The 27,550-nt window shown below is 30.2% G+C and overlaps 1 protein-coding gene across 2 annotated transcripts; it reads left to right on the top strand.

Annotated features, from left to right (window-relative positions):
* Window positions 1–739: 739 nt before the first annotated feature.
* LOC145048458 (uncharacterized) lies at window positions 740–26,356 on the top strand. Of its 2 annotated transcripts, XM_078996938.1 has the most exons (44): window positions 740–977; window positions 1,572–1,624; window positions 1,761–1,824; window positions 1,910–2,013; window positions 2,184–2,260; window positions 2,349–2,434; window positions 2,510–2,641; window positions 3,379–3,616; window positions 3,774–3,813; window positions 4,180–4,259; window positions 4,332–4,435; window positions 4,511–6,673; window positions 7,479–7,881; window positions 7,964–8,011; window positions 8,350–9,739; window positions 10,850–10,922; window positions 10,993–11,062; window positions 11,212–11,226; window positions 12,048–12,112; window positions 12,835–12,997; window positions 13,086–13,141; window positions 13,241–13,344; window positions 15,066–15,223; window positions 15,296–15,403; window positions 15,478–15,609; window positions 15,936–15,997; window positions 16,082–16,139; window positions 16,232–16,305; window positions 17,912–17,965; window positions 19,779–19,988; window positions 20,412–20,443; window positions 20,534–20,610; window positions 20,684–20,787; window positions 20,871–21,002; window positions 21,273–21,358; window positions 21,443–21,500; window positions 21,593–21,666; window positions 22,130–22,217; window positions 22,300–22,343; window positions 22,428–22,477; window positions 22,579–23,142; window positions 23,919–23,972; window positions 24,208–24,284; window positions 25,735–26,356. In XM_078996938.1, the coding sequence occupies exons 17-23, from the start codon at window positions 11,038–11,040 to the stop codon at window positions 15,130–15,132; spliced, it is 495 nt and encodes a 164-aa protein (XP_078853064.1). In that variant the 5' UTR covers window positions 740–977; window positions 1,572–1,624; window positions 1,761–1,824; window positions 1,910–2,013; window positions 2,184–2,260; window positions 2,349–2,434; window positions 2,510–2,641; window positions 3,379–3,616; window positions 3,774–3,813; window positions 4,180–4,259; window positions 4,332–4,435; window positions 4,511–6,673; window positions 7,479–7,881; window positions 7,964–8,011; window positions 8,350–9,739; window positions 10,850–10,922; window positions 10,993–11,037; the 3' UTR covers window positions 15,133–15,223; window positions 15,296–15,403; window positions 15,478–15,609; window positions 15,936–15,997; window positions 16,082–16,139; window positions 16,232–16,305; window positions 17,912–17,965; window positions 19,779–19,988; window positions 20,412–20,443; window positions 20,534–20,610; window positions 20,684–20,787; window positions 20,871–21,002; window positions 21,273–21,358; window positions 21,443–21,500; window positions 21,593–21,666; window positions 22,130–22,217; window positions 22,300–22,343; window positions 22,428–22,477; window positions 22,579–23,142; window positions 23,919–23,972; window positions 24,208–24,284; window positions 25,735–26,356. The 2 variants fall into 2 exon arrangements, with proteins under 2 accessions (XP_078853064.1, XP_078853065.1); XM_078996939.1 differs by lacking the exons at window positions 740–977; window positions 1,572–1,624; window positions 1,761–1,824; ... (27 more) ...; window positions 20,412–20,443; window positions 20,534–20,610 and having other exon boundaries at window positions 20,618–20,787; window positions 21,324–21,358; window positions 21,568–21,666; window positions 22,300–23,142; window positions 25,735–26,355.
* The last annotated feature ends 1,194 nt before the right edge of the window (window positions 26,357–27,550 follow it).

The following is a 27,550-nucleotide window of genomic DNA, read 5'->3' as shown; positions in this document are numbered from 1 at the left end:
ATCAAACAAATTGATATGTATCTAAGTTTTATAAATTACAAAAAGTAAATGATTTAATATGTTGGTTTTACAAGGTGTAATTTATTACAACAATAATATTATCTCAATCTCAGTTCTATACAAATAGGGTAGGGGCATAAAATGGTCGACACCCTAAACCGTAAAATTCGATACTACTTTCATAAAAAACCTCCGATGTGAAAATAACAACAACAATAATAAATAAATAAATAAAAAGAAATTATATCGTGACCAATGCCCTGTATACAATCCGAAAATGTGTAATTTAAAAAGGTATATACGAAACGTGTCCAAAAAAAATTGCATAGCTTATTGTTTGTGTTTGTTCATTTATTTATTTTTAAGTTAACGAATATAACATTGTGATTATATTCATACATTTTTTAAATAAATCAACGTGAACGAATTTTTCATGTAACGGTTTATATATGGGGTACTAAACATTTAATTCGGTTACTATACTAAACATTGGTACTAATTGGAAAGCATTTATTAGAATCAATCTTGTGATATTATTTGTTAAAAACTAACATAAAGTTTAATGATATTTTATAAAAAAAAGATGTATAAAATTTAATAAAAGCATAAATAATATTGTAATATTCAAGGGACCATTTATGTCAATTGTTTGGAATACGAAGGGAAGTTGGGGGAAACAACGAACATTTTATAAAACTCACGATCCAGAGACGTGTACATGGTTTTAGTTTTGGAAAGGTTTTATAAAAGACCGTTAGAAATTGGGAAGACAAAAGGTTTAGGTCGGTGTATCGGCGCATAAAATATACGTTACATTCTCCACTCTTCCTTCTTCACTTCAATCATCCCGCTCCGCTCTCTAAACACCGTCGCAACCTCTGTAACTCAGCTCACCGGAGACACAAGCACCCCCACCCTTCGTAGGACACTCACAACTCATAAGTCACAACCATGTCGGTATTCCTAAGAAGTTATCAGTAAGTTTTCATTCTTATCATTTTTCTCTTTTCCCTTTTATTTTACTTCTCTAGGGTTTTTTGTATTTCAGATGTTGTAATATCCTCAGTATATATGGGTAAAAGAAAAATCGAAGCGTAGTTGCGTTTTTTTTTTTTTTTTTTTTCCAATAAACTGTGGTTTTCTAATTGCACAAGTTGTATTGCAACTTAAAAACATAAGGAAATTAGATAGTTTTGTTGATCGTCTCGTTAGGGTTTTCTCCTCTATCTTTTTATTGATTTTTTTCTCTGTAAAATATGATTTAGCGTGTCTGGTACGCTTGTTTCAGAATGTGTTCTTATGAACAACCAATTTTATCATATCATATCACGAATGTCTTTCTCAAATCTCTTTTTGTGAATAACCAATTCTGGCTAACACAACATTGTCATCACGGGTTGTTGTCAGGGTCACATAATCTGCCACATTTAACAACACATATTGATTCCCCATGTTACATAAATGTTTGAAGATTAAGAAACCAAATTGTACTTTGTTAATTGCTTAATATGAATTTACATGCAAAATGTCTAATAGGGCAATAATGAAAAGCCTTTCCATATTGTTTATAGGCTTCAAATTGCAAATGTTGTATGCATCAGATGTTCGACAACCAAATGTTGAGGTATAAATTTATTTGTTTACTTGTTCACAACATTTATCACATGTTACAATGCTTTCCTATTAAGTAATCTGTTTACTAGCCAATTTACATATGTAGTATTAGTTGTTTGATTTAAAACTTGTTATTGTTGATGCAGGAAACAATGAGGATTCAGACTTGTACTTAGAGCCATCCATCACCTATATATAGAAGTAGAAACTGTACACATCTGTTAGTTTTTACACACAATTTTAAGAGTTTAGATTTTATCATTTTAAAATTATTTTTAGTTACTTGCCCCTGCAGCTTCTGAACCTGATTTTGTACCAACATGATTCCGGTTTTTCATTAAAGAATTTGTACGCAATGTCTCCTTTGCAAACCATGAAGCCTTTGATCATCTATTACATGTAATTTCTCAATTGCATCAGTTGAAGGATATTATTCCTAACATGACCTGTGCTAAATCAGCATGTTGTTTTTCTTTCCTACCTTTCCTTCCATGAGTCTATAACCTTGTTTATGTATTTCCAGAATTACCCCTCTGTTCTTAAAACTCGTGCTTATTTATTCTCCTCAGGAAATGATGTGCTTATTTATTTAAAAGATGCTAAATATTGCATGAAAAATGCCTTCAGCACTTATTTAGTACGGCTGGTAATTATTTACAATTTATATATGTTATTTAGTCAAGTTTTTTATTTATCTGAAAAGTTTACTTCCTTTTGGCAAATTGAGACATCAGGGAAGGAAAATGCCATATGGTGTGGTATTTGGTGGGTTGAAGTGTTAGAAACAAGTGGTCAATATAAAGAGGGTGCTGGTGTTTAAGTTAATAATCAATTCTCTTTTGTGAATAAAAATATAAATATGTGAATTTTGTGAAAAACTACAATTTTTTTGCAGGAACCTCTTCGTTAAGCTGTGATGCTTGAGCAAGCATTTGCTTGTTGTTACCTTAAAGCCAAATGAATTATATTAAGAAAGTATGGATTTCTTCTCATTCTTTCTGATGATCTATACAAGAAATTTGATCAGGTATTGCAAAATTTGTTAATATTTTAATTGATAGTTTTGTTTTACTATTAGTATTTAATAGATAATTTTCTTTAATATTTACTCATAATAGCAATGTATTTGTATCTTTTCATCCAGAAACGAAAAACCTTAACTTGAAGAAACACTACCAGTTTTTTTTTTCCTTATTATTATTTTTTAGTGGACAACAAGGGTATTTCAAGAAAAACTTTAATTTTTTGTGAACACATCATATGCCAAATACAATTGTGTTGTTTAATGCTTTGTGTATGGTATGATAGATTTGTTTAATCAACTATAGATTTCATGTTCATATATAGACTCTTAATGTAAACCCTCTGGCCTCTACATTTCATCCTCAAGTTACTGATTTTGTTGTTCACTGAACGATACTGAACCCTTGTTTACTGAAATTGTATATATTTGGAAAAAAAACACATCACTAATTTGCTTCCACTTTAGGTATGCATCTGAAACCTTCTGAGATTACAAGTAGATGGAGGAGAGTATGTCTAGTATCATTTTTTAAGGCGGATTGGATACAAGACAAATACTTTATAATTTATTTATCTACTTTTTCTTAAAGATACAAATGGATGACTTATGCCAAGGCATGTATGTCACTTGTATACTAATTTACCCTTGAATGTTGGTTTTGTACCTTTCCAAAGAAAATTAAGTTCATGACAAAACTGGTCTTTCTTTTTGGCTTACTTACTATATTTTAATTTGTGTAGGTCAACAACTTGAAATTGTTGGATGACATGGCAGAATTGAGTTCAGCCTACTGTGTTCCATAACTATATAACAGAGCATATTATGGAAAAAAGCATTTTTTAATTGATTATTTTATGTATCTTTCAATCAGCAAGGCATATTGATGCTTAGTTATATGCGTGGTTGTTATTGTAGTGTTATGAATGCAGTGAAGAGGCAAACATTTTTTAATGAGGAGGAAAAAAGCATCTTTTAAAGGTAAAAATTTACAAAACTTCCTTCAGCACAAGGAGGGAGGGTGCCTTGTAGTTTTCGTTCAATACTTTAAAGAATATATAATCTGTCCAATATTATATATGGGGGAGATTAGCATTTAACAAAATAAAAGACAACTTACTTTCAATTATGATTTCAGGTGCATCACCCTCTTCTTGTCTCTTGATCATCTATTACGTGTGAGTTTTTAAATTGCATTGTTGCTCATTCTCCCATTTAAATTACATGGATGTAGTTATAATAGCAGTTCCATTGATTTAAAAAGAAAAGTCACTAAAGGGTGTTTTGGTCATTTAACATAATTTTCACTTCAAATCTCTTGATAGATTTATAAACCAAACACAAAACAAAACATGAATGGAATTGAAATCCTTTCCATTTCCTTTCAACCATACACATGACATATTCCAATTCCTTTGATAAATTTCATTCATTTCAAAAATATTTTGAGAACCGCAAATTCCCTTCCATTACTATGACCCTGTTTGTGTATTTCCAGAAATACCCTTACGTTCCTAAAACTTGTGCTTATTTATTATCCTCAGGAATTGATATGCTTATTTTTCTTAAAAGGATACTAAATATTGCATGGAAAATGCCTTCAGCACTTATTTAGTACGCCATGGTAGTTCTTTACAATTTATATTTATTATTTAGTCAAATTTTTTATCTATCTAAAAAGTGTACTTTCAATTAGCAAATTGAGATAGCAGGGAAGGTAAATGACACATGGTGGTGGTCTTTGGTGTGTTAAAATGTTAGGAATAAGTGGTCAATATAAAGAGGGTGCTGGTGTTTAAGGTAATAATCAATTCTCTGTTGTGAATAAAGATATAAATATGAGAATTTTGTGATAAACTTCCATTTTTTTTGCAGGAACCTCTTCTTTTAGCTGTGATGCTTGAACAAGCATTTGAATACTGTTACCTTTTAGCCAAACCAGTTATATTAAGTAAGTATGGATTTCATCTCATTCTTTCTGATGATCCATACAAGAAATGCGAGCAGGTATTACAATTTTTGTAAATATTTTAGTTGATAATTTTGTTTTACTATTAGTACTTAATAGATAATTTTCTTTAATACTTACTCATAATAGCAAATGTATTTATAGCTTTTCATCCAAAAAGAACAAATGTTAACTTGAATAAACATCATATGCCAAGTGCAATTGTGTTGATCATTGCTTTATGTATGGTATGATAGATTGGTTTTTAACTTTTTTATTTTTTTATTTTTATTTTTATACGTAGACTTGTTGGCAAGCAACTTAAGACATAATAATAGTGGATATCCATCTGGATTCAATGTGAGTATGTAGTCTGCTTTCTCAATACTCTGGATGAAATTAGTTTAATAGGAGAAGATTGTGAAATAAGACATGAGTAGTTGATAGATACATATGTTTCACACATATGAGATTAATTTTGGGGATTATGTTTTAAAGGATCCTCATGAAGGTTAGGATTTGATATTAATTAGTTGATACATATGTTTCTCACATATGGGATTAATTTTGCCTAAATCAATGTACATTTTTTGCTGTTCCATCGTTTGTTTTTATTATTTTTATTTTTATCAACTATAGCTTTCATGTTCATATATACACTCTTAATGTAAACCCTCTGGCCTCTACATTTCATCACCATAGTTACTGATTTTGTTGTTGTGGTAGTTAGTGGTAGAACAAGCGTACAATGTCGTTCTTCCAGAGAAATTGAAGATAGTAAATTGGTACCTTACAATTGTACATCATAATTTTGTGTACTAATACTTTCTTCACTAAAATTGTATATATTTGGAAAAAAACACATCACTAATTTGCTTCCACAATAGGTATGCCTCTGAAACCTTCCGAGATTACAAGTAGATGGAGTTATTATTGGAGTAGAGTATATTGAGTAGTTTATTATTTTTTAAGGCGGATTAGGTACACAACAATTACTTTATAATTTATTTATCTGCATTTTTTTAAAGATACAAATGGATGACTTATCCAAGGTATGTCACTTGTATACTAATTTATCCTTATTGGTTTTGCACCTTTTCAAAGAAAATCAAGTTCATGACAAAACAACTCTTTCTTTATGGCTTACTTGCTATATTTTCATTGGTGTAGGTTAACAACTTGAAATTGTTTCATTTTTTTAGAAAATAGAATTGAGTTTTCATTTTCTGTTTTCAATGAAAATTTTAAAAAATGCGTTTGGTTAAAACCGGTGGAGTTTTCATTTTCCATCTTAGAAATTTGGAAAACTGTAAAACTCGCTTTTCTAATTTACATACAATTTGAAAAACTGAAAAATTTTCATTTTCATAGAAAACTTTGAAAAACTGAACGAACCAAACGCGTTTTTAAAGTTTCTGTTTTTTTTTTTGGAAAAAAAATTTCCACAACCAAACGCATCCTTAGGGTTTCACTGTTTTGGTTGTATTGAATATCATGAATCCTTGGATTGCATCAAGTTCCTGATTACATATGGCCATCTGGTAAAACCAAAATGATATTTGTTATACTTTCCTTGATAATTATCTTTCTGTTACAAAAATCTCTTAGGAATAATATCTTATTTTATCCCTTGTTATAGTAGCATTTGACAAATTAGTGGCTTATGATGCTTTAATGCTTTTGTGCTTCACTTATTAGACGGTAGTTATTGTTTAATTGAACCCTAAACGAATGAAAAATCTATCTGCATGCGGGATCATAACATAGTCAACCCCAACAACAAGGCTGTTGTTGCCTTAAGTTAATCCAATTCTTTAAACCTGATTGATTGCTTGGATGCCAACTACTTTGACTTTATAATTAATGTAGAATTTGTTTATTTTACTGCTTTATGATTTGAAATTTGTTTATATTTGTTGTTCTTGTATTACAACCTTTTCTTGATTTTGGAATGGATGAAGCAATGAAGGTTGGTTTGTTTCAAGAAAGAAAAGCATTTCACATTGAATTTAGAACTGTATATGGAGTAGTATTATCTTGGGGTTTTTTGGCACCGTTGTCTACACACCATAAGGATATCATGTAAACAGGTCAATTTTTTTTTTTTTTTTTACTTATCTCCATTTTTGATTCTTTTTATATCATTAGGATTAGTATTTATTAGAGGGTTGGGGCTAAATAGTGTCTGTTTTATTTAACATGTACTTAGTTGCATTAATTATTCACGTTTGGTGTAAATTAGTTACCATTATGTCATTTTTTTTTTCTATAAATCTGTGAAATATCACTTAAAAAAATAGTTAAGTGAATGAAACATATATTTGGGTGATAATCATTCTAACATCATCTGGAAGGGATCCAAGTATAACCTCTCATAGCTTTGCACCTGATCAGATGATGTTTAAAGGCCAACATATATTTTTCCTTTTTCAAAATTAGAGAAGTTGGTGTATGTATGAACTATGAAGCTTCATTGATTTAAATTTAGTCATGTAATGTTTCTGTCTTCATTTTCAGATTATTATTATTATTATTATTATTATTATTATTATTATTATTATTATTATTATTATATTGAATAATGGCAACAAGAGAGGCATATCAGATGGTGCAGCAAGTGTCTTTACCAATGATGAATATATATATATATATATATATATATATATATATATATATATATATATATATATATATATAACCGAAATTGATCATATGATAACAACAAGCCTTAAAATGCATGCTAAAATTTTTGAAGGAAAATTGTGGGAAATTACAACGTACTCTGCCCTTTTTTACCGATATGTACAAAATACATTATTATTTACTTATAATAGCAATGTTTTTATAGTTTTTTATCCAAATACAACAATCTTTAACTTGAAGAAATGCTAACAGGTTATCTTTTTTTTTTTGGTGGACAAGAGTATTTCAAGAAGAGAATTGGCACAGGGAGATTACATAACCTCTGATAAATTTGAGAAAACATTATATGCCAAGTGCAATTAAGTTGGTCAATGTTAAGTAGTTTATTATTTTTTAAGGCGGATTGTGTACAAAACAAGTACTTAATAATTTATCTGCATTTTTTTAAAGATACAAATGGATGACTTATGCCAAGGCATGTATGTCACTTGTATACTAAGTTCTCCTTGCATGTTGGTTTTGTACCTTTCCAAACAAAATTAAGTTCATGAAAAAACGAATATTTCTTTTTGGCTTACTTGAAATTGTTGGATGACATGGCAGAATTGAGTTCAACCTACTGAGTTACACGATTATATAACAGAGCATATGATGGGTGGGGTATAAATGATCAATTTATGTATTTTTCAATCATTGATAATCAGTTATGTATGTGTGTGTGTGGTTGGTTATTGCAGTGTTATGAATGCAGTGAAGAGGCAAAAAAAACATTTTTTAAATTAAAGGTAACAATTTGCAAAACTTTCTTCAGCTCAAGAGAGGGAAGGCCCCTTGTAGTTTTAGTTCCATACTTTAAAGAATATAAATAACAACTTACTTCATTTATTTGAGTTTTATGCATCCTACACAGTTCATTTCTTTCATTTCTTTTAGATATTTTCTTATTAGGACATTATACTTTTTATAGATGTTTATAGCATTGTACTTTCATCTTCTTCTTATTAGGGTATTGTGCTTTAAAAATTGTATCCAGTTATAACATTTTCTTTTTGTGACATTTTACTTTGAATAACCTACCCTTTTATAGCATCATACTTTCAATTTTTTTTCTTTTTCTTATTAGGACATTACACCTCAAAAAACTTACTTGTATGAATGAGAAGGATGGATGTCCTCTTGTGTCATTTAGGCCCCATGTTTTAGAAGTAAAGCTTGTAGATGTCCTTGAGATGAGATATACATCTGATGATCAACATTCACCATACCCTCGTGGCATGAGGGTGTGTGCTCCAAGGCGGCTGCTACAAAGATGAAGTGAAAATATTTGTATGATGATGATATAATCCTTACTCTCTTCTCTTCTGCTTTTGGTATGTATTATTTAGGTCCAATCCAAAAGGTAGTCTTTTTGCAGTTTTGGTCCTTATTTCATGGTTTCTCAATCGCTTTTGGTACCTGGGTTGTCACATAGATGTTAAATTTATGAAAATGACCATTTTATCCCTGTCGTCTTCGTCTCTTTCTATTCCATTTTCAAGGAGCATGATGAAATTTCAACAAAATTTCTCTCTTTCCTTAGAAATTATTGTCATATGTGTTGAAGGGGCATAACTAAACCCTAAATCCTTTAAAATAAAATCTTTTTGAACATATGGTTAGAAAGTATTGTCATATATGTTGAAGGAGCATAACTAAGCGCTAAATCTTTGAAAATAGTATCTTTTTGAAAATATGGCAGTCATTTCATTGTTTGATAATATTGTGTTTGGTCTCTTGTTCTCAACTTTACCAGCCCATATGTTAAATTTATTATAATGACCATTTTGCCAATATCTTCTTCATCTCTTCCATTTGCATGTTTAAGGAGCATAACTATATCCTAATAGTCATAGAAAAGATTCTCTGAAAAAGAATATTTATTAAAATTTCGGTACCCATTTCATGGTTCCATAACGTTTGTGTTTCATGGGTCGTCAACTTTAGCAACACATGTATTAAATATTTCAACATGACCATTTTGCCCTTGTCTTCTTCATCTCTCTCATTTCCATGTTCAAGCAACATAAATAACACCCCAACTTAAAAAAAAGTTGCATCTGATTTCTTATATGCTTAAAAATTTATGTTATTGTTTCAGATCATCAGAAGACACCCCAACTTAAAAAAAAAAGTTGCATCTGATTTCTTATATGCTTAAAAATTATTGTTATTGTTTCAGATCATCAGAAGACACAAATGTATTTCCGGTGAATAATTTTCAGAAGAACTTTGTATTCATTGGACCTTCGTCTTCACTCAGAGGCTCTCCCTCTAATAACAATCAGAAGATACTACTTCAGAAGACAATCATTTGGGCAGCAGGCTGAGGCCTTGTAGATGGTCAAAGTCAAGGTCAAAATGGAAGGAGAAGAAATCTTTGGGCTTCTAAAGACCACCAGCCTCTTGAAATGGCCCCCATTGATTCCCTTCCATAGTTCCCAAAGAGTCCTTGAGTACTCTCTGACCCTCTTGAGGTAAATTTATATCAGAAAATAAATTAAGAAAAGCTACTTTTTTTTTTTTCCAAAATTAATTAGGCTTTGTCTCATATAATTGTCATGAAAAAGTTATTATTTTTCATCTGTGTAACCCATATAATTAGGCTTTGTCTCATATAATTGTCTCATATGGTAGTTATGTGTAACCCATAATAACAACATACTTGCATTGTCTTTATGGATAAAAACATCGTATTTACAGAATTCCTTTCTTGTATCTCTTTCATTGATTTGGATATTACTAGCAAAATAACTCTGGTCAAAATCTTGGATAAGTCATTTGGTCTGAATGTGTTAGGTTTAACATATCCTAGTTTGTTGGTTTCTTTATGAGGAGCTTAAATCATGTATTGACTATCTATTAACTTTTTTACTCGCTTCAAAATCCTTTTCGGAGAAATTGAATATCCTCCAATCTTTTCTTACTACATATCTTCCTACCCATATGAAATGATGACATGCATCATATTTTGATAAAATTAATTATATTTTTGGGCACTTGTCATTATTTCAAATGGGTAGGAAGAAAAGTAAGAGGAGATTTAATTTCTCTTTTTTGTATTGATTTTGTTCAGATTCAAGGAAAATACCTTTAGGAACAAGGAAGGGTATGGGTGTAATAATTGTCTTTTTCTGTTGCCATCGATGATGCCTCCAGTTATCATATTTTGGTTGTGTATTTCAATTATGATTCCTCTTTGTATAAATTGGAACAGACGAATTCTAAAATTCTAATACATCGATTGTAGTCTTTCCTCGTGATTCCTTTTTATTATTTAGTATTGATGCCCTTTGCCTATTTCCATTTGGTTTTCTGATTACTTATCCCTCCCTACCAGGGGAATCTTTAATCGGATGGACTTTTACATTCTTTCATTCGTCATATCCACTCAAAATTTTCAAGAATTTGGTGAAGCAGCTAAGAATTTTACACTCAAAATTTGTTGATTTCAGTAGATGATCTTTCCTTAATTTCCAATTCTTGTATATGATGTTATCAAAATTTTGAAAATCATTTTTCTTTTTACTAAAATTCTGGATGGTTTGGTTGCTGCAGGTAAATCTGATACATTGTTTGTTACTTAGTTGCAGTTTCAATTCTTGATTTTATAGCTTTAATGCTGAAGATGGAAAAGTGAAACGTGGTTACTTTGTTCAGGTAACTTCAATTTTTTACCACCTTTTATATAATTTTGAATATCGATTATACTTTTTAGATGTGATTGCAGACATGGAGGTCGTTGCTGCATTCCAATGAATTGGAAAGCTTTGGCATGAGAAGTCACAGCCACTTCATCAGTAAAATATTATTTTTAATGCATTTTATTGGATATCTCTTTCTACAGTTTATATGACTCTAAACCATGAGTCCAAGTTTGTGCAATTTATGGGAATAATTATCAGTTACATGTAACTCTTCGGCCTCATATGATGTTTTGGATTCACAGGTGTATTAGCTCAAGGTAAGCATAGACAAATAATTGAAAATTTCTGGCTATTTAACCCTTTCTAGTTTAGGCGAAATAAAGCATATACTCTTGAAACATCTAATCTTTTTACTGTTATATAGTTATTTTGTGACACTTTCACTTTGCATTTATTACAGACCATGTGGTTTCTGACTTTAAAAATTTGGGTTTTTGAATCATTAGTTCCATTTTTTAAACACTTATGAACTTCTTCATATAATAAATCAAATATAAACAGAGTTTATGCCATTTTCAAATTATAAATATGTTATGATGCTTGGTTTAATAAATTAGGTTACATTGATGTGGAATAAGTAGATGCCTACCACTAAGAGGTAATTTATGATTTCCTTTGGTTATTGTAATAAATTATTCAAACCTGGAACATCTAGAAAACTATGATACATAAGCAACATGCTTTTGGTAATTCATGCATTTTTTAGCTATTAGAATCGAGTTTGTTGTTAAAAGTTATTATGATTTATCTCAGGTTTTAGAGAAGTAAGCACATAAGAGATTTATGATCTAGATAAATATCTATTTATTCCTAAATTTAATTACCTATTATGACATTAATTAATACGTATTAGTGGTTTTACTTTTACATAGTTCATAAAGAGTCTTCCAATTTGTCATCTATAGCATGTCCTAACAGTTTCCTTTGTTATGATTCCTTATCCCATCTAAACCTCATTGCATTTCAGTAATATTGTTTTCCAAGAAAATAACCTCTGGTTTTTAACAATAAATTTTTCGTTTTTCATGTTTTGTTTTACCCTTTTGCTTAAATTATTCACCTTCTTCAATCTTTATAGGGTTTAACAGTAATGCCGGGAACATATGCGAAGCAAAATGGAGTCAGTTTTCTGCAATCATAAAGGTTTTTATATCAGACTCCAAACAGTTATTGCTTGCCAGTAGTACTTTGTAAAATCTTAATAAGTTTGTTTGAATACGTTACTTAATAAGTTTCCTAATTCATAAACATGTTAGTAGGTCTGAAAGTGTGACAGGTGGATAAGGTTAAGCCATAAGCATGTTATTATCAAGATATACAATTAGAGATCCGTATAGGTGTCAAGCCACTGAATCGACCCACCCATTGATATTCAATTATTCCTAATTTTATGGAAAACATAATTACAACATAATGTTTTATTACAATATATTATCTAAGAATCATATATTTTTGTTGTTTAGTCACATGGCAACACCTGTTCTAACCAATTGTAGCATTATAAATTTCATACTAACCTATTAAGACTTTTTAGTTTTACTTGTTTCCTATTAAGACATTTCACTTTGAATATCTAACCAATCAAAAGAATTTAACTTTTAAAATATCAAACTTGTTTTTAGTTTGGTGGGCTGAAATGTTTTTTCTCATTTCTCTTTCATTGATTTGGATATTACAAGTAGTTTAACTCTGGTAAAAATCTTGGATTAGTCATTGTCTATTAACATTTTTACTCCATTCCAATCTTATTGTAATGTTGGCTGCCTAACAACAACACACTGTCATCACAAGTTATATAAATTTCTGAAGATTGTAAGTAAAGCTTAATTTATGTATATAATTTCTAATTTGTGGTTACTTGATAGGATAACTGGAGCAGTCAAAGAACACATAGAAATCTGGAGAAAAAGCTAAATGACCACATACTCAAATCTCTTTTTATGAATAACCAATTCTGGCTAACAAAAACATTGTCATCACGGGTTATTATTAGGTTACATAATCTGCCACATAGATTGATTCCCCAAGGTGCATACATTTCTGAAGATTAAGAAACCAAGCTGTACTTTGCTAATTAATTAATATTAAAGAAAAAGCCTTTCTATATTGTTTATAGGCTTCAAATTGTGCATGTTGTATGCATCAGATGTTAGACAAGCACCAAATGTTGAGGTATAAATAAATTTATCTGTTTACATGTTCACAACATTCATCACATAAGAGCTTACATATTATCATTTTAAAATTATTTTTAGTTACTTTCCCTTGCAGCTTCTCAACCTGATTTTGTATCAACATGGTTCTAATTTTTCAATAAAGAATTTGTATGCAATGTACCCTTTGCAGACCATGAAGCCTTTAACCATCTATTACATGTAAGTTTTTAAAGTGCATTGTTGCTCATTCTCCCATTTAATTTACATAGATTTAATTACATTGAATGTGCAGGCCTTTTGGTTGTTTTTTGTTTTTTAAATGACATTGATCCTATCAATAAGTTTGTGGATCTTTTTAACATAAATCAGTTACCCCTGCTTCTGATCATGAACCAAATCCATATGAATTGAATGTTAGTGCATTTCATGTGATACAATCTGTTTCCATCTTTTCAAAAAGTGAAACTTGAATGACATGGACTTTTTGATAGATGTCTAATGCTTGTCCTGGTCTGCATCTTGGCTTTTTGCTCAGCAAAAAGGATGTGGGTGAGGTTCTTTTTGAAAAAAAAAACAATTTTATATAATAGAATAAGTATCCGTAAATATAAACTTTTTAACCTTTCTCAATTGCATCAGTTGAGGGATATTATTCCTAACATGACTTGTTCTAAGTCAGCATGTTGTTCTTCTTTCCTACCTTTTCTATTTTAATCCTAAGAGCAACTTAAGGCGTGTGTGGTCCATAGAAATTTTGAAGGAATTGGAATGGAAGATTCCTTAAGTTAGACATTTGGTTGACAAAATGGATGGAATTGGATTCCATTAAAATCCCCTAAAATCGGTAATCAAAGAATTTATCATTCCTAGGGAAGAATTGGAATTCTTTTATTTATTTCTTCATTAAAAAGACTAAATTTGTCCTTACAACCCAAATATTGTTTTTCAAATCAATTCATTTTTAATGGCATGTTACTTTTTCTTTTAATGTTTATGAAATTAGAGTATGTATGTTTGATGTTTATATAATTGCTATAGACATGGTCACTAGTAATAATACATTTTATATGTTTTAAGATTTTGCAATAATACCTTTTATAGTTTGATAATTGTAGTCCATATTTTATATGTTTCAAAATTTTGCCACAATACTTTGTATACTTTGACAATTTAGTCCCTGACATGTTGCAATTACAGATTGGCCCATGTCTTTAATTTTTTCCACTTTAAGTCTCTTTATTTTGTATGTTTCAACATTTTGCCACAATATTTTCTTTAGTTTGACAATTTTAATCCCTGGTATGTTGTAATTAGATATTGGCCACATATCTATTAATATTTATCACTTTAAGTCCCTTTAACCATATAGGCCCTGTTTTTGTCCATTTTTTCGTCTTACTACTTATATTTCATTACAAATTGACCACACGTGTTTTAATATTTCTCACTTTCAGTCCCTCTGACCATTTTTGATCTTCATTTTGTCCCTTTTCAGTCTATCGATCTGTGTTTCTGTTTTGGGCTTCATTTTGTCATCTTTTTCTCATCGTCATCCTTTATAAATAATTTGCAAACCAAACACAAAACAACGCATGAAATGAATCGAAATTCCCTTCCATTTTCTTTCAACTATACACATGACATATTCCAATTTGTTTGACCAATTCCATTAATTTTAAAAGTATTTTGCGAACTACAAGTTACCTTATATTACTCTGAGATTAATTGCTATTCTTAATTCTGATTCCTTTGACAAAATTCCATTTTATACTCTGCAACAAGAAAAGGTTTTAGAAACCAAATACAAATGTTGTGGTCTAGAAAAGGAAAAGAAGATGCCCCTGAGAATCAAAGTGTTAACATGTATGTTTTTACCCTAACACTATAAAACTTTTGATGTTTTTTATGTTGTTATTTAGTTTTTCTGTTAATGTTTAAAGGTACACTTTTAGTTCCATTGACTCTCAAATACCTTGCTTTATCAAATTACTGCCTTCAATCCATTGATTACAAGCTGGCAAAGCATGGAAACAATATACATGTAGCTATAGCTATGAGTCTATGGCCGTGTTTGTGTATTTCCAGAAATACCCCTCTGGTAATTCTTTACAATTTATATTTGTTATTTAGTAAAAAAAATTATTTATTTAAAAAGTTTACTTTCTTTCAGCAAATTGAGACATCAGGGAAGGGAAATGACACATGGTGGTGGTCTTTGGTGGGTTGAAATGTTGGAAACAAGTGGTCAATAAATATAAAGAGGGTGCTGGTGTTTAAGGTATTAATCAATTCTCTTTTGTGAATGAAAATATAAATATGTGAATTTTGTGAAACACTTCAATTTTTTTGTAGGAATGTTTTCGTTCAACTGTGATGCTTGAACAAGCATCTAATTGCTATTACCTTTCAGCCAAACCACTTATATTAAGAAAGTATGGATTTCATCTCATTCTTTCTGATGATCTATACAAGAAATGCAAGAAGGTAGTGCAATTTTTGTAAATATTTTAGTTGATAATTTTGTTTTACTATTAGTATTTAATAGATAATTTTCTTTAATATTTACTCATAATAGCAATGTATTTATAGCTTTTCATCAAAAAACAACAAATGTTAACTTGAAGAAACACAGACGGTTTTTTTTTTCTTAATATTATTTTTTAAATGGATGACAAGGGTATTTCTAAAAAAATTTCAATTTTTTGCGAACACATCATATGCCAAGTGCAATTTTGTTGGTCAATGTTTTATGTATGGTATGACTATGATAGATTGTTTTTCTTTTTACATTTGTTGGCAAGCAACTTAAGGCATAATAATAGTGTATATATCTCCAGCAACCCGGGACCCAACACGTGTGTGATTTTCCAAGGTAAAACGAATATTGTGTAGACATGTATAATTTTCCAAGGTCCAATGATGTATTCAACATAACCAACTTCCTGGTGCTCTTCAGGATTATGCACAACATCCAACTGAAGAAGTTGATGAATACAAACTCTGATAGACACGAGGTAATTTTTTCATTTTTTAACAAATGTAACTAAACTAACTACTCTTTTTTCATTGTTTAATTAATAGCCTGATCTCTTTGAAAAATAAAAAGGTGCAACACCACATCACCTCTACCACCTAATTCAATGGTGCAACAAAACCAAACAGCAGGGGAGTTTTCCACTGGTCTCTCTCTCTCTCTCTCTCTCTCTCTCTCTCTCTCTCTCAAATGCATAGCATATCCATAAGGGAATAATTGTTTTGTTATTTATGTCAGTGGTTTCGATTTCTAATGCATGCAACAGTGTTTGTGTTATGAGCGGGAAAGTACTTTAGCATCTAGGATTCAATGCGAGTATGTAGTCTGCTTTCTAAAAACTCTGGATGAAATTAGTTTAATAGGAGAAGATTTTCAAATAAGACGTGAGTAGATGATACATACGTTTCACATACATAGGATTAATTTTGCCTAAATCAATGTACATTTTTGTTGTTCCATGGTTTGGTTGTTTTTATCAACTCTAGATTTCATATTCATGTATAATATACATTCTTAATGTAAACCCTTTACATTTCATCACAGTAGTTACTGATTTTGTTGTGGTAGTTAGTGGTAGAACAAGGCTACAGTGTCTTTCTTCCAGAGAAATTGAAGAAAGGAAATTGGTACCTTACAGTTTACATCATAATTTTGTGTACGCATCTGCATTATACTTTCTTCACTGAAACTGTATATATTTAAAAAAAAACACATCACGAATTTGCTTCCACTATAGTTATGCATCCGAAGCCTTCCGAGATTACAAGTAGATGGAGGAGAGTATGTTGAGTAGTTTATTATTTTTTAAGGCGGATTGGGTACAAAACAAATACTTTATAATTTATTTATCTGCTTTTTTTAAGGATACAAATGGATGACTTATGCGAGAACTCTCAGTTGGCTTTTTTGTTTTGGGTTAGTGGCCCAATTGAGTATTATTCGGATTACAAAACATTTTATTTCTGCCTTAATCTTTCAAGTTTCCACTAAAATCCGTGTAACGTTGTGGCATGAAGAACCGAATCAAGTTCCACAATATGAAATGGTCTCTTACTATGCATGTTGAGCTTTCATTTAACAAAAGACATGATTAAGGAAATTTAAAGCTTTGGTAAGTTGGTGTAGCATTGTAGTTCAGTTTTTGGTTTTAGTTTCCACAAAATGTTCATAAGAGAGTTATCTTCGATGACCTCAAATCACCTGTATTTATAAAAAAGTTAATTTCATTAACAATCAGTTTTTTTAGGCTTGTGAATTAAATCTCACTCAATTTTTTTAAGTGAAAGAAATATATTTTGTTTTATTTTGCTTACCAACTATAGCATTGTACTTTTGTTTGTTTTCCTATTAAGATGTACTTCGATGATCATTTATGTTATGTTTTGCGGTGTTTCACAGATTTTGTTCAGATTCTTGCACATGTTTTGTAAATTTTGGGTTTTGATTTTTTGTCATGTTGAAAATATTTTGGCTTCCTACGTATGAAATTTTTAGTTGAAGTTTGGTACTCTGAAATCCAACCAATACAGATGAAATGCTAGGAAGTTGAGTTGGTTAGGTTGAGATGATTATGTCTGATAAAAGAGGGACTTTAACTTGTAACCAAATGGAGTTTAGGAAATGCTAAAGCAGCTATTTTGCTATCTCTGTATCAGAAGTTACACAGTTGGATTCATTGAACTTACCTAATTTTCCCTTATACATCTTCATATTAGTTTATCTTTCTAATGTTCTGATTTGTTAAATGTGTAGACACCTGAGATTCTTCATTTGTTAAAGCAGAAGCTGAAAGAAGTTGATCAAATGGTAAGTTCTTCAACAATACAAAATACAACTTTATAATATTACCTAGACACTGGTACAATTCCTTTATGATATTTGGCATGCCATAAAATATTACATATATATATATATATATATATATATATATATATATATATATATATATATATATATATATATGTTAAAATGGAACAAATTCCATAGGAGCGAAATTCAATTTATTCTCTTTTTGTAAAATGGAAAGAAAATACGAATTCTATCAGATTAATTCCTTACCTTTTAGTCCACCGTTTTCCTCAATGAATTTCCATCCATGTTCTTAAATGTTTGCATATCCTACTAAATTTTGGAAATATAGCTTCTTTCGGACTATGTATTGTTCCTGATATGAGGTACATAGCCTTCTTCTTCTTCTTCTTCTTCTTCTTCTTCTTCTTTTCTTTTTTTTCTTTTTTTTTTTGGCAATACGTATTGCACTGATAAAGTGTTGCGTGAATAATGATGTCTTATATTTTCTGGATTTGTGTATGTTTGACTTGATAAAAATGCTTTTCCTTTCAATCTATTTTTATGTTAAAAGTTCACGTAATTTAAAAGTTATGTTATTGATGTGAAATTCGTAGTTGAGTGATTCTTTTTTGTGTTGGAGTTTTGGAGAGCATAGATCTTTGGTATATAATCAGTGGTCTTTCTCTTACTCTTTCTGGATGCTACTTCATAAATAATAACAAATAGTAGTATTTTACTTAATCAGTTCATGTTGCATTACATTGAATTTATTTAGAAGCCCACATCTATTATCTTTAGGTTGTACCTACTTTTGGTATGTTTAAGGGTTCATCAATATGCTATCAAGTGGCGTTTGAAGTTGATCAGTGGCAGTATGTTATTGCTATTTAATCATCGGATAAATTGTTACATTCTTTTGTGCTATAATTTGATTTTTTTTATTTGTCATTAACATCTCTGAGTTTTTCATGTTTTGCATTTGGAAAAATATATTCATGATTTATTCAAAATGTGATCTACTAATTTTTGGTCTAGCATTCCTTGCTAGTTACTTCTATAGTGGAGTCTGTGAGTTTCTTCTTTCTAAAGTTAAACATGTTCTTATTGTCAGATTGGTGGTTTAGGTCCAAAAGGGACTCTTTTTGCAATTTTGGTCCTTAGTTCATAGTTTTTCAACCGCTTTTGCTACCTGGGTCGTCCCTTAGATGTTAACTTTATGAAAATGCCCATTTTGTCCCTGGCATCTTTCATTTTCAAGGAGCATGATGAAATTTCAACAAAATTTTTCTCTTTTCCCTAGAAAGCATTGTCATATATGTTGAAGGAGCATAACTAAACCCTAAATCTTTTAAAATAGAATCCTTTTGAAAATATGGTACTCATTTCATGGTGTGATAATGCATTTGGTCTCTAGGTCTCAACTTTAACAGCCCATATGTTAAATTTATGATATGACCATTTTTCCAATGTCTTCTTCATCTCATTCCATTTCCATGTCACTTTCCTTAAAAATTATCTGTCATAGATTTAAATAGCATAATAACTATATCCTAATAATCCTTGAAAAGATTCTCTAAAAAAGAATATTTTTTGAAATTTTGGTACTTATTTCATGGTTCCATAGCGTTTTTGATCCATGTGTTTTCAACTTTAACAACACAGATATTAAATATTTCAACATGGACCGTTTTGCCCTTGTCTTCTTCATCTCTCTCATTTCCATGTTCAAGCTGCATTATTAAAACCCCAAGAAAATTCATCTCTTTCCTTAAAAAAAGTTGTGTGTGATATCTGATATGCTTAAAAATTATTCTTGTTTTTGTTTCAGATCATCAAAAGACACAAATGTATTTCCTGTGAATAACTTTCAAGATCCTCTTCAAAAGAACTTGTTCTTCATTGGAGCTTCCAACATCTCTCTCTTGCATTCATCGTCATTCAGAGGCTCTTTCTCTGATAAGAATCAAAACATACTTGATACAGTAACTACATCAAAATACAATCACTTGGGTAGAGGGCAGCAAAACAACAGGTAGAGGTAAAAAACTCACGACCCTACCCGAGATCTTTCCATTCAAGTTTTAGAAAAAACTCTCTCTTGTCACAAGGTTTGCCCGGGAAACAACTTCCCAACTCTTTTGTGACAGCCTTGTTGATGATCATGGTCAAAGTCAAAGTCAAGGTCATAATGACTCTGGTCAAAATCTTGGATTAGTGTTGGTCTGAATGTATTAGGTATAACATATCCTAGTTTGTTGGTTTGTTTATGAGGAGGTTAAATTATGTATTGATTATCAATTAACTTTTTTCTCGCTTTTGAATCTTCTTGCAATATTGGCTGATTAACAACACTGTCATCACCTAGTCTGCCACATTTTATATTAAATTCTAAAGATTGTAAAAGCTTCCATACCAATCTTAATTTATGTATTATGATTACTAATTTGTGGTTATTTGATAGGATAATTGGAGCAATCGATAGCAGGTGTACAGGTAGCTATAACTATGAGTCTATGACCCTGTTTGTGTATTTCCAGAAATATCCCTCTGTTCCAAAAACTTGTGCTTATTTTATATCCTCAGGATATGATGTGCTTATTTATTTAGAAGATGATAAATATTGCATGGAAAATGCCTTCAGCACTTATTTAGTATGCCTGGTAGTTCTTTACAACTTATATTTATTATTTACTCAAATTGTTATTTATCTAAAAAGTGTGCTTTCTTTTTAAGCAAATTGAGACATCAGGGAAGGGAAATGACACATGGTGGTGGTCTTTGGTGGGTTGAAATGTTGGAAACAAGTGGTTAATATAACGAGGGTGCTTGTGTTTAAGGTAATAATCAATTCTCTTTTGTGAATAAAAATATAAATATGTGAATTTTGTGAAAAACTTCAATTTTTTTTTTTTTTTTGCAGGAACCTCTTCGTTCAGCTGTGATGCTTGAACAAACATTGGATTGCTGTTACCTTTTAGCCAAACCAATTATATTAAGAAAGTATGGATTTTATCTCATTTTTTCTGATGATCTATACAAGAAATGCGAGCAGGTAGTGCAATTTTTGTAAATATTTTAGTTGATAATTTTGTTTTACTGTTAGTACTTAATAGATAATTTCCTTTAATATTTACTCATAATAGCAATGTAAATAAACTTTAACTTGAAGAAACACTAACAGGTTTTTTTTTCTTCTTATTATTCTTTTACTGGACGACAAGAAAAACTACAATTTTTTGCGAACACATCATATGCCAAGTGCAAATTTGTTGGTCAATGTTTTACATATGATATGACTATGATAGATTGTTTTTCTTTTTAGATTTGTTGGCAAGCAACTTAAGGCATAATAATAGTGTATATCTATCTGCAGCAACCCGGGACCCAACACGTGTATGATTTTCCAAGGTAAAATTAATATTGTGTAGACATGTATAATTTTCCAACGTCCAATGATGTATTCAACATAACTAACATCCTGGTGCTCTTCAGGATTATGCACAACATCCAACTGAAGAAGTTGATGAATACAAACTCTGATAGACACGAGGTAATTTTTTCATTATTTAACAAGTGTAACTAAACTAACTACTCTTTTTTCATTGTTTAATTAATAGCCTGATCTCTTTGAAAAATAAAAAGGTGTGACACCACATCACCTCTACCACCTAATTCAATGGTGCAACAAAACCAAACAGCAGGGGAGTTTTCCACTGGTCTCTCTCTCTCTCTCTCTCTCTCTCTCTCTCTCAAATGCATAGCATATCCATAAGGGAATCATTTATCGTCGGTGGTTTGGATTTCTAATGCATGCAACAGTGTTTGTGTTATGAGTGCGAAACTAGTTTAGCATCTGGCTTATTTTGGAATTAGCTAAACGCCTAAAAGTTTTATATGGCATGTCAAATCTAGGATTCAATGCGACTATGTTGTCTGCTTTCTAAAAACTCTGCATGAAATTAGTTTAATAGGAGAAGATTTTCAAATAAGATGTGAGTAGTTGATACATACGTTTTACATACATGGGATTAATATTGCCTAAATCAGTGTACATTTTTGTTGTTCCATGGTTTGGTTGTTTTTATCAACTCTAGATTTCATATTCATGTATAATATACATTCTTAATGTAAACCCTCTACATTTCATCACAATAGTTACTGATTTTGTTGTTGTGGTAGCTAGTGGTAGAACAAGGGTACAATATCATTCTTCCAGAGAAATTGAAGAAAGGAAATTGGTACCTTACAGTTTACATCATAATTTCGTGTACGCATCTGCATTATACTTTCTTCACTAAAACTGTATATATTTGACAAAAAAACACATCAATAATTTGCTTCCACTATAGGTATGCATCCGAAGCCTTCCGAGATTACAAGTAGATGGAGGAGAGTATGTTGAGTAGTTTATTATTTTTTAAGGCGGATTGGGTACAAAAGAAATACTTTATAATTTATTTATCTGCTTTTTTTAAAGATACAAATGGATGACTTATGTCAGAACTCTCAGTCGGCTTTTGGTTTTGGGTTAGTGGCCCAATTGAGTATTATTTGGATTACAAAACATTTTATTTCTGCCTTAATCTTTCAAGTTTCCACTAAAATTCGTGTAACATTGTGGCATGAAGAACCGAATCAAGTTCCACAATATGAAATGGTCTCTTACTATGCATGTTGAGCATTCATTTCAGAAAAGACATGATTAAGGAAATTTAAAGCTTTGGTAAGTTGGTGTAGCATTGTAGTTCAGTTTTTGGTTTTAGTTTCCACAAGACGTTCATAAGAGAGTTCATTTCATTAGCAATCAATTTTTTTAGGCTTTGATTGTGTTAGTGAGTAATAAATATACTTTCAAATTCTTCACATCTCTTATCGGAAGTTGCATGTTTCCAGTGAATCAAATCTCAGTCAGTTTTTTTTTTAAGTGAATGAAATATATTTATGATGGTTTTTCGGGTAATCATCATCCTAAAGTCCTCTGGAAGGGATCCAAGAAGGTAACCATCATTTTGCAATTACTATGATTAGTCATGTAATGTTTTCTGTGTTTATTTTCAGATTAAAAATATTAATTCTTTTTTGAATAATGGCAACAAAAGAGGCAGAGATGATGCAACAAGTTTCTTTACCAATGATGATGGATATCACCAACTTATGTTAAATTTTCAATGAAAATTGTGGGAAATAACAAGGTACACTGTTAGTTCCATTGGATATTAAATAAGGGTGTTGTTATCATTGAATCTTACAAAATTATGAACTTGCTTTATCAAATTACCACCTTTCTATCCACTAATTACAAGCTGACAAAGCATGGAAGCGATATGCAGGTAGCTATGAGTCTATGACCCTGTTTCTTTAAACATGATGCTTTTCCTTATGACATTATACCTTCAAAATCTAACATATTAACCCACATTTAACGCAATGTACCTTTTTTATTTCTTTCTATTATAACTTTTTATTTTGAATGTTAACCTTTAAAGATATTAATATTATACTTCTAAAATCTAAATTTGTTTTATTTTGCTTACCAACTATAGCATTGTACTATTGTTTGTTTTCCTATTAAGATGTACTTTGATGATCATTTATGTTATGTTTTGCCGTGTTTCACAGATTTTGTTCAAATTCTTGCACATGTTTTGTAAATTTTGGGTTTTGATTTTTTGTCATGTTGAAAATATTTTGACTTCCTACATATGAAATTTTTAGTTGAAGTTTGCTACTCTGAAATCCAACCAATACAGATGAAATGCTAGGAACTTGGTTAGGTTGAGATGATTATGTCTGATAAAAGAGGGACTTTAACTTGTAACCAAAGGGAGTTTAGGAAATGCTAAAGCAGCTATTTTGCTATCTCTGTATCAGAATTTACACAGATGGATTCATTGAACTTACTTAATTTTCCCTTATACATCTTCATATCAATTTATCTTTCTAATGTTCTGATTTGTTAAATGTGCAGTCACCTGAGATTCTTCATTTGTTAAAGCAGAAGCTGAAAGAAGTTGATCAAATGGTATGTTCTTAAACAATACAAAATGCAACTTTATAATATTACCTAGACACTGGTACAATTCCTTTATGATATTTGGCATGCCATAAAATATTACATATATATTAAAATGGAACAAACTCCATAGGAACGAAATTCAATTTATTCTCTTTTTGTAAAATGGAAAGAAAATAAGAATTCTATCAGATTAATTCCTTACCTTTTAGTCCACCGTTTTCCTCAATGAATTTCCATCCAGGTTCTTAAATCTTTGCATATACAACTAAATTTTGGATAGATAGCTTCGATCAGACTATGTATTGTTCCTGATATGAGGTACATAGCCTTCTTCTTCTTCTTCTTCTTCTTCTTCTTCTTCTTCTTTTTTTTTTTGGCAATACGTATTGCACTGATAAAGTGTTGCGTGAATAATGATGTCTTATATTTTCTGGATTTGTGTATGTTTGACTTGATAAAAATGCTTTTATTTTCAATCTATTTTTATGTTAAAAGTTCACGTAATTTAAAAGTTATGTTATTGATGTGAAATTCGTAGTTGAGTGATTCTTTTTTGTGTTGGGGTTTTGGAGAGCATAGATCTTTGGTATATAGTCAGTGGTCTTTCTCTTACTCTTTCTGGATGCTACTTCATAAATAATAAAAGATAGTATTATTTTACTTAATCAGTTCATGTTGCTTTACATTGAATTTATTTAGAAGCCCACATCTATTATCTTTAGGTTATACCTACTTTTGGTATGTTTAAGGGCTCATCAATATGCCATCAATTGGCGTTTGAAGTTGATCAGTGGCAGTATGTTATTGTTGTTTAATCATCGGACAAATTGTTACATTATTTTGTGCTATAATTTAATTTTTTTTATTTGTCATTAACATCTTTGAGTTTTTCATGTTTTGCATTTGTGTATTCTACAAGGAAAAATATATTTATGGTTTTCAAAATGTGATCTACTAATTTCTGGTCTAGCATTCCCTGCTCTTTACTTCTATAGTGGAGTTTGTGAGTTTCTTCTTTCTAAAGTTAAACATGTTCTTATTGTCAGATTGGTGGTTTAGGCCCAAAAAGGAATCTTTTTGCAATTTTGGTCCTTAGTTCATAGTTTTTCAACCGCTTTTGCTACCTGGGTCGTCCCTTAGATGTTAACTTTATGAAAATGACCATTTTGTCCCTGGCATCTTTCATTTTCAAGGAGCATGAAGAAATTTCAACAAAATTTTTCTCTTTTCCCTAGAAACTATTGTCATATATGTTGCAGTAGCATAACTAAACCCTAAATCTTTAAAAATAGAATCTTTTTGAAAATATGGTATTCATTTCATGCTGTGATATTTATTTGTTTGGTCTCTGGGTCTCAACTTTAACAGCCCATATGTTAAATTTATGATATGACCATTTTTCCAATGTCTTCTTCATCTCATTCCATTTCCATGTCACTTTCCTTAAAAATTATCTGTCATACATTTAAATAGCATAATAACTATATCCTAATAATCGTTGAAAAGATTCTCTAAAAAAAAGAAAATTTTTTGAAATTTTGGTACTTGTTTCATTGTTTTTAACGTTTTTGATCCATGTGTTTTCAACTTTAACAACACAGATATTAAAATATTTCAACATGGACCGTTTTTTTCTTGTCTTCTTCATCTCTCTAATTTCAATGTTCAAGCTGCATTATTAAAACCCCAAGAAAATTCATATCTTTCCTTAAAAAAAGTTGCGTTTGATATATGATATGCTTAAAAATTATTCTTGTTTTTGTTTCAGATCATCAAAAGACACAAATGTATTTCCTGTGAATAACTTTCAATTAAGATCCTCTTCAAAAGAACTTGGTCTTCATTGGAGCTTCCAACATCTCTCTCTTGCATTCATCTTCATTCAGAGGCTCTTTCTCTAATAAGAATCAAAACATACTAGATACAGTAACTACATCAAAAGACATTCATTTGGGCAGAGGGCAGCAAAACAACAGGCAGAGGCAAAAAAAACTCACGACCCTACCCGAGATCTTTCCTTTCAAGTTTTAGAAAAACTCTCTCTTGTTACAAGGTTTGCCCGGGAAACAACTTCCCAACTCTTCTGTGATAGCCTTGTTGATGATCATGGTTAAAGTCAAGGTCATAATGACTTTGGTCAAAATCTTGGATTAGTCTTGGTTTGAATGTATTAGGTATAAAATATCCTAGTTTGTTGGTTTCTTTATGAGGAGGTTAAATTATGTATTGACTATCTATTAACTTTTTCCTCGCTTCTAAATCTTCTTGCAATATTGGCTGATTAAAAACACTGTCATCACGGGTTACTATTAGGGTCACATAATCTGCCACATTTTATGTTAATTTCTGAAGATTGTAAAAGCTTCCATACCAATCTTAATTTATGTATTTCAATTACTAATTTGTGGTTATTTGATTGGATAATTGGAGCAATCGATAGCAACTAGAAATCTAGAGAAAAAGCTAAATGACAATTTATGATGCAAGGTAAACAACCAAATCGTATTTTGTTGATTGTTAATATTAAAGTACATGCAAAATGTCTAATAAGGTAATAATAATCAGTGGCAGTATGTTATTGTTGTTTAATCATCTTTTCCATATTTATATTGCCTCATAAGTTTGTATGTTGTAGTTGAATGCTATTTAGAGGCTAAGGTATGAAACATTCTGTTAAAACATCATACTTACACAATCTAACCTATGAAGACATCGTAATTTTGTTATTTTTCCTATTAAATCAACTCACTTTGAAAAACTAAACATGTTTGGTTTTGGATACCTATTATAGCATCATAGCATCAAATTTTTTATAATTAAGATAGTTTACTTTCAAAATCTAACCAGTACATGCAACATTATACTCCAAATAGTAAAATTATATATTTTCAAAATCTACCCTTTTAAGATAAAACGGTTTAAAATCATAACAATAAATATGTAAAAAAGATAAGTGTGTAATAATTGATCCACTAAAATATATACAAAATTTCAAACAAGAAAAGGTACCTTATGCTTAAGTGATGAATTAGAGTCTCAAATTAAAGATGCTACCGAGAATACATTTGATGAGCGGAATTCATTAAAACAAAAAGTTATATATGAATATCTAAAGATTAAACATTTTTAAAATAAAAGTTCAAAATAAATATGATGAGAATGATAAATAAGTGTATAGTTCAATTAAGTAATAAGAGAAATTGTTTTCATATAACATAAAATTATATGTAGATAATATACTCATATAATTCAATGACATCCACTTACGATTTGTGTTTAAAGAAAACTAAACATGGTTAACGATTTAATATTACAATTTAAGGTTGTAACTGTTTATTTAGAAATTGCTTATCTAATGATTTTTTTTTTATTTTTATTTTGATCATGATGGTTAATTGATGTATAAACCATTGTTTGTAAGTTAACACAATGTTACTCTTTCTATTAATTAATTAAAATCCACTTCTTTGAAAAAAATAGAATTATAACAAAAATAGTTTTTTGATATTTTTTATTTAATTTGACTTTTCATTCTATATTTATAACATTAAAACATTTTTAACTATTTTGAAAAATAGTATTTG

Source organism: Lactuca saligna, chromosome 5 (assembly GCF_052625555.1).
Source record: "Lactuca saligna cultivar CGN05327 chromosome 5, ASM5262555v1, whole genome shotgun sequence".
In the NCBI taxonomy this organism is placed as follows: Eukaryota; Viridiplantae; Streptophyta; class Magnoliopsida; order Asterales; family Asteraceae; genus Lactuca; species Lactuca saligna.
This window is presented reverse-complemented; position numbering and strand designations above follow the sequence as displayed.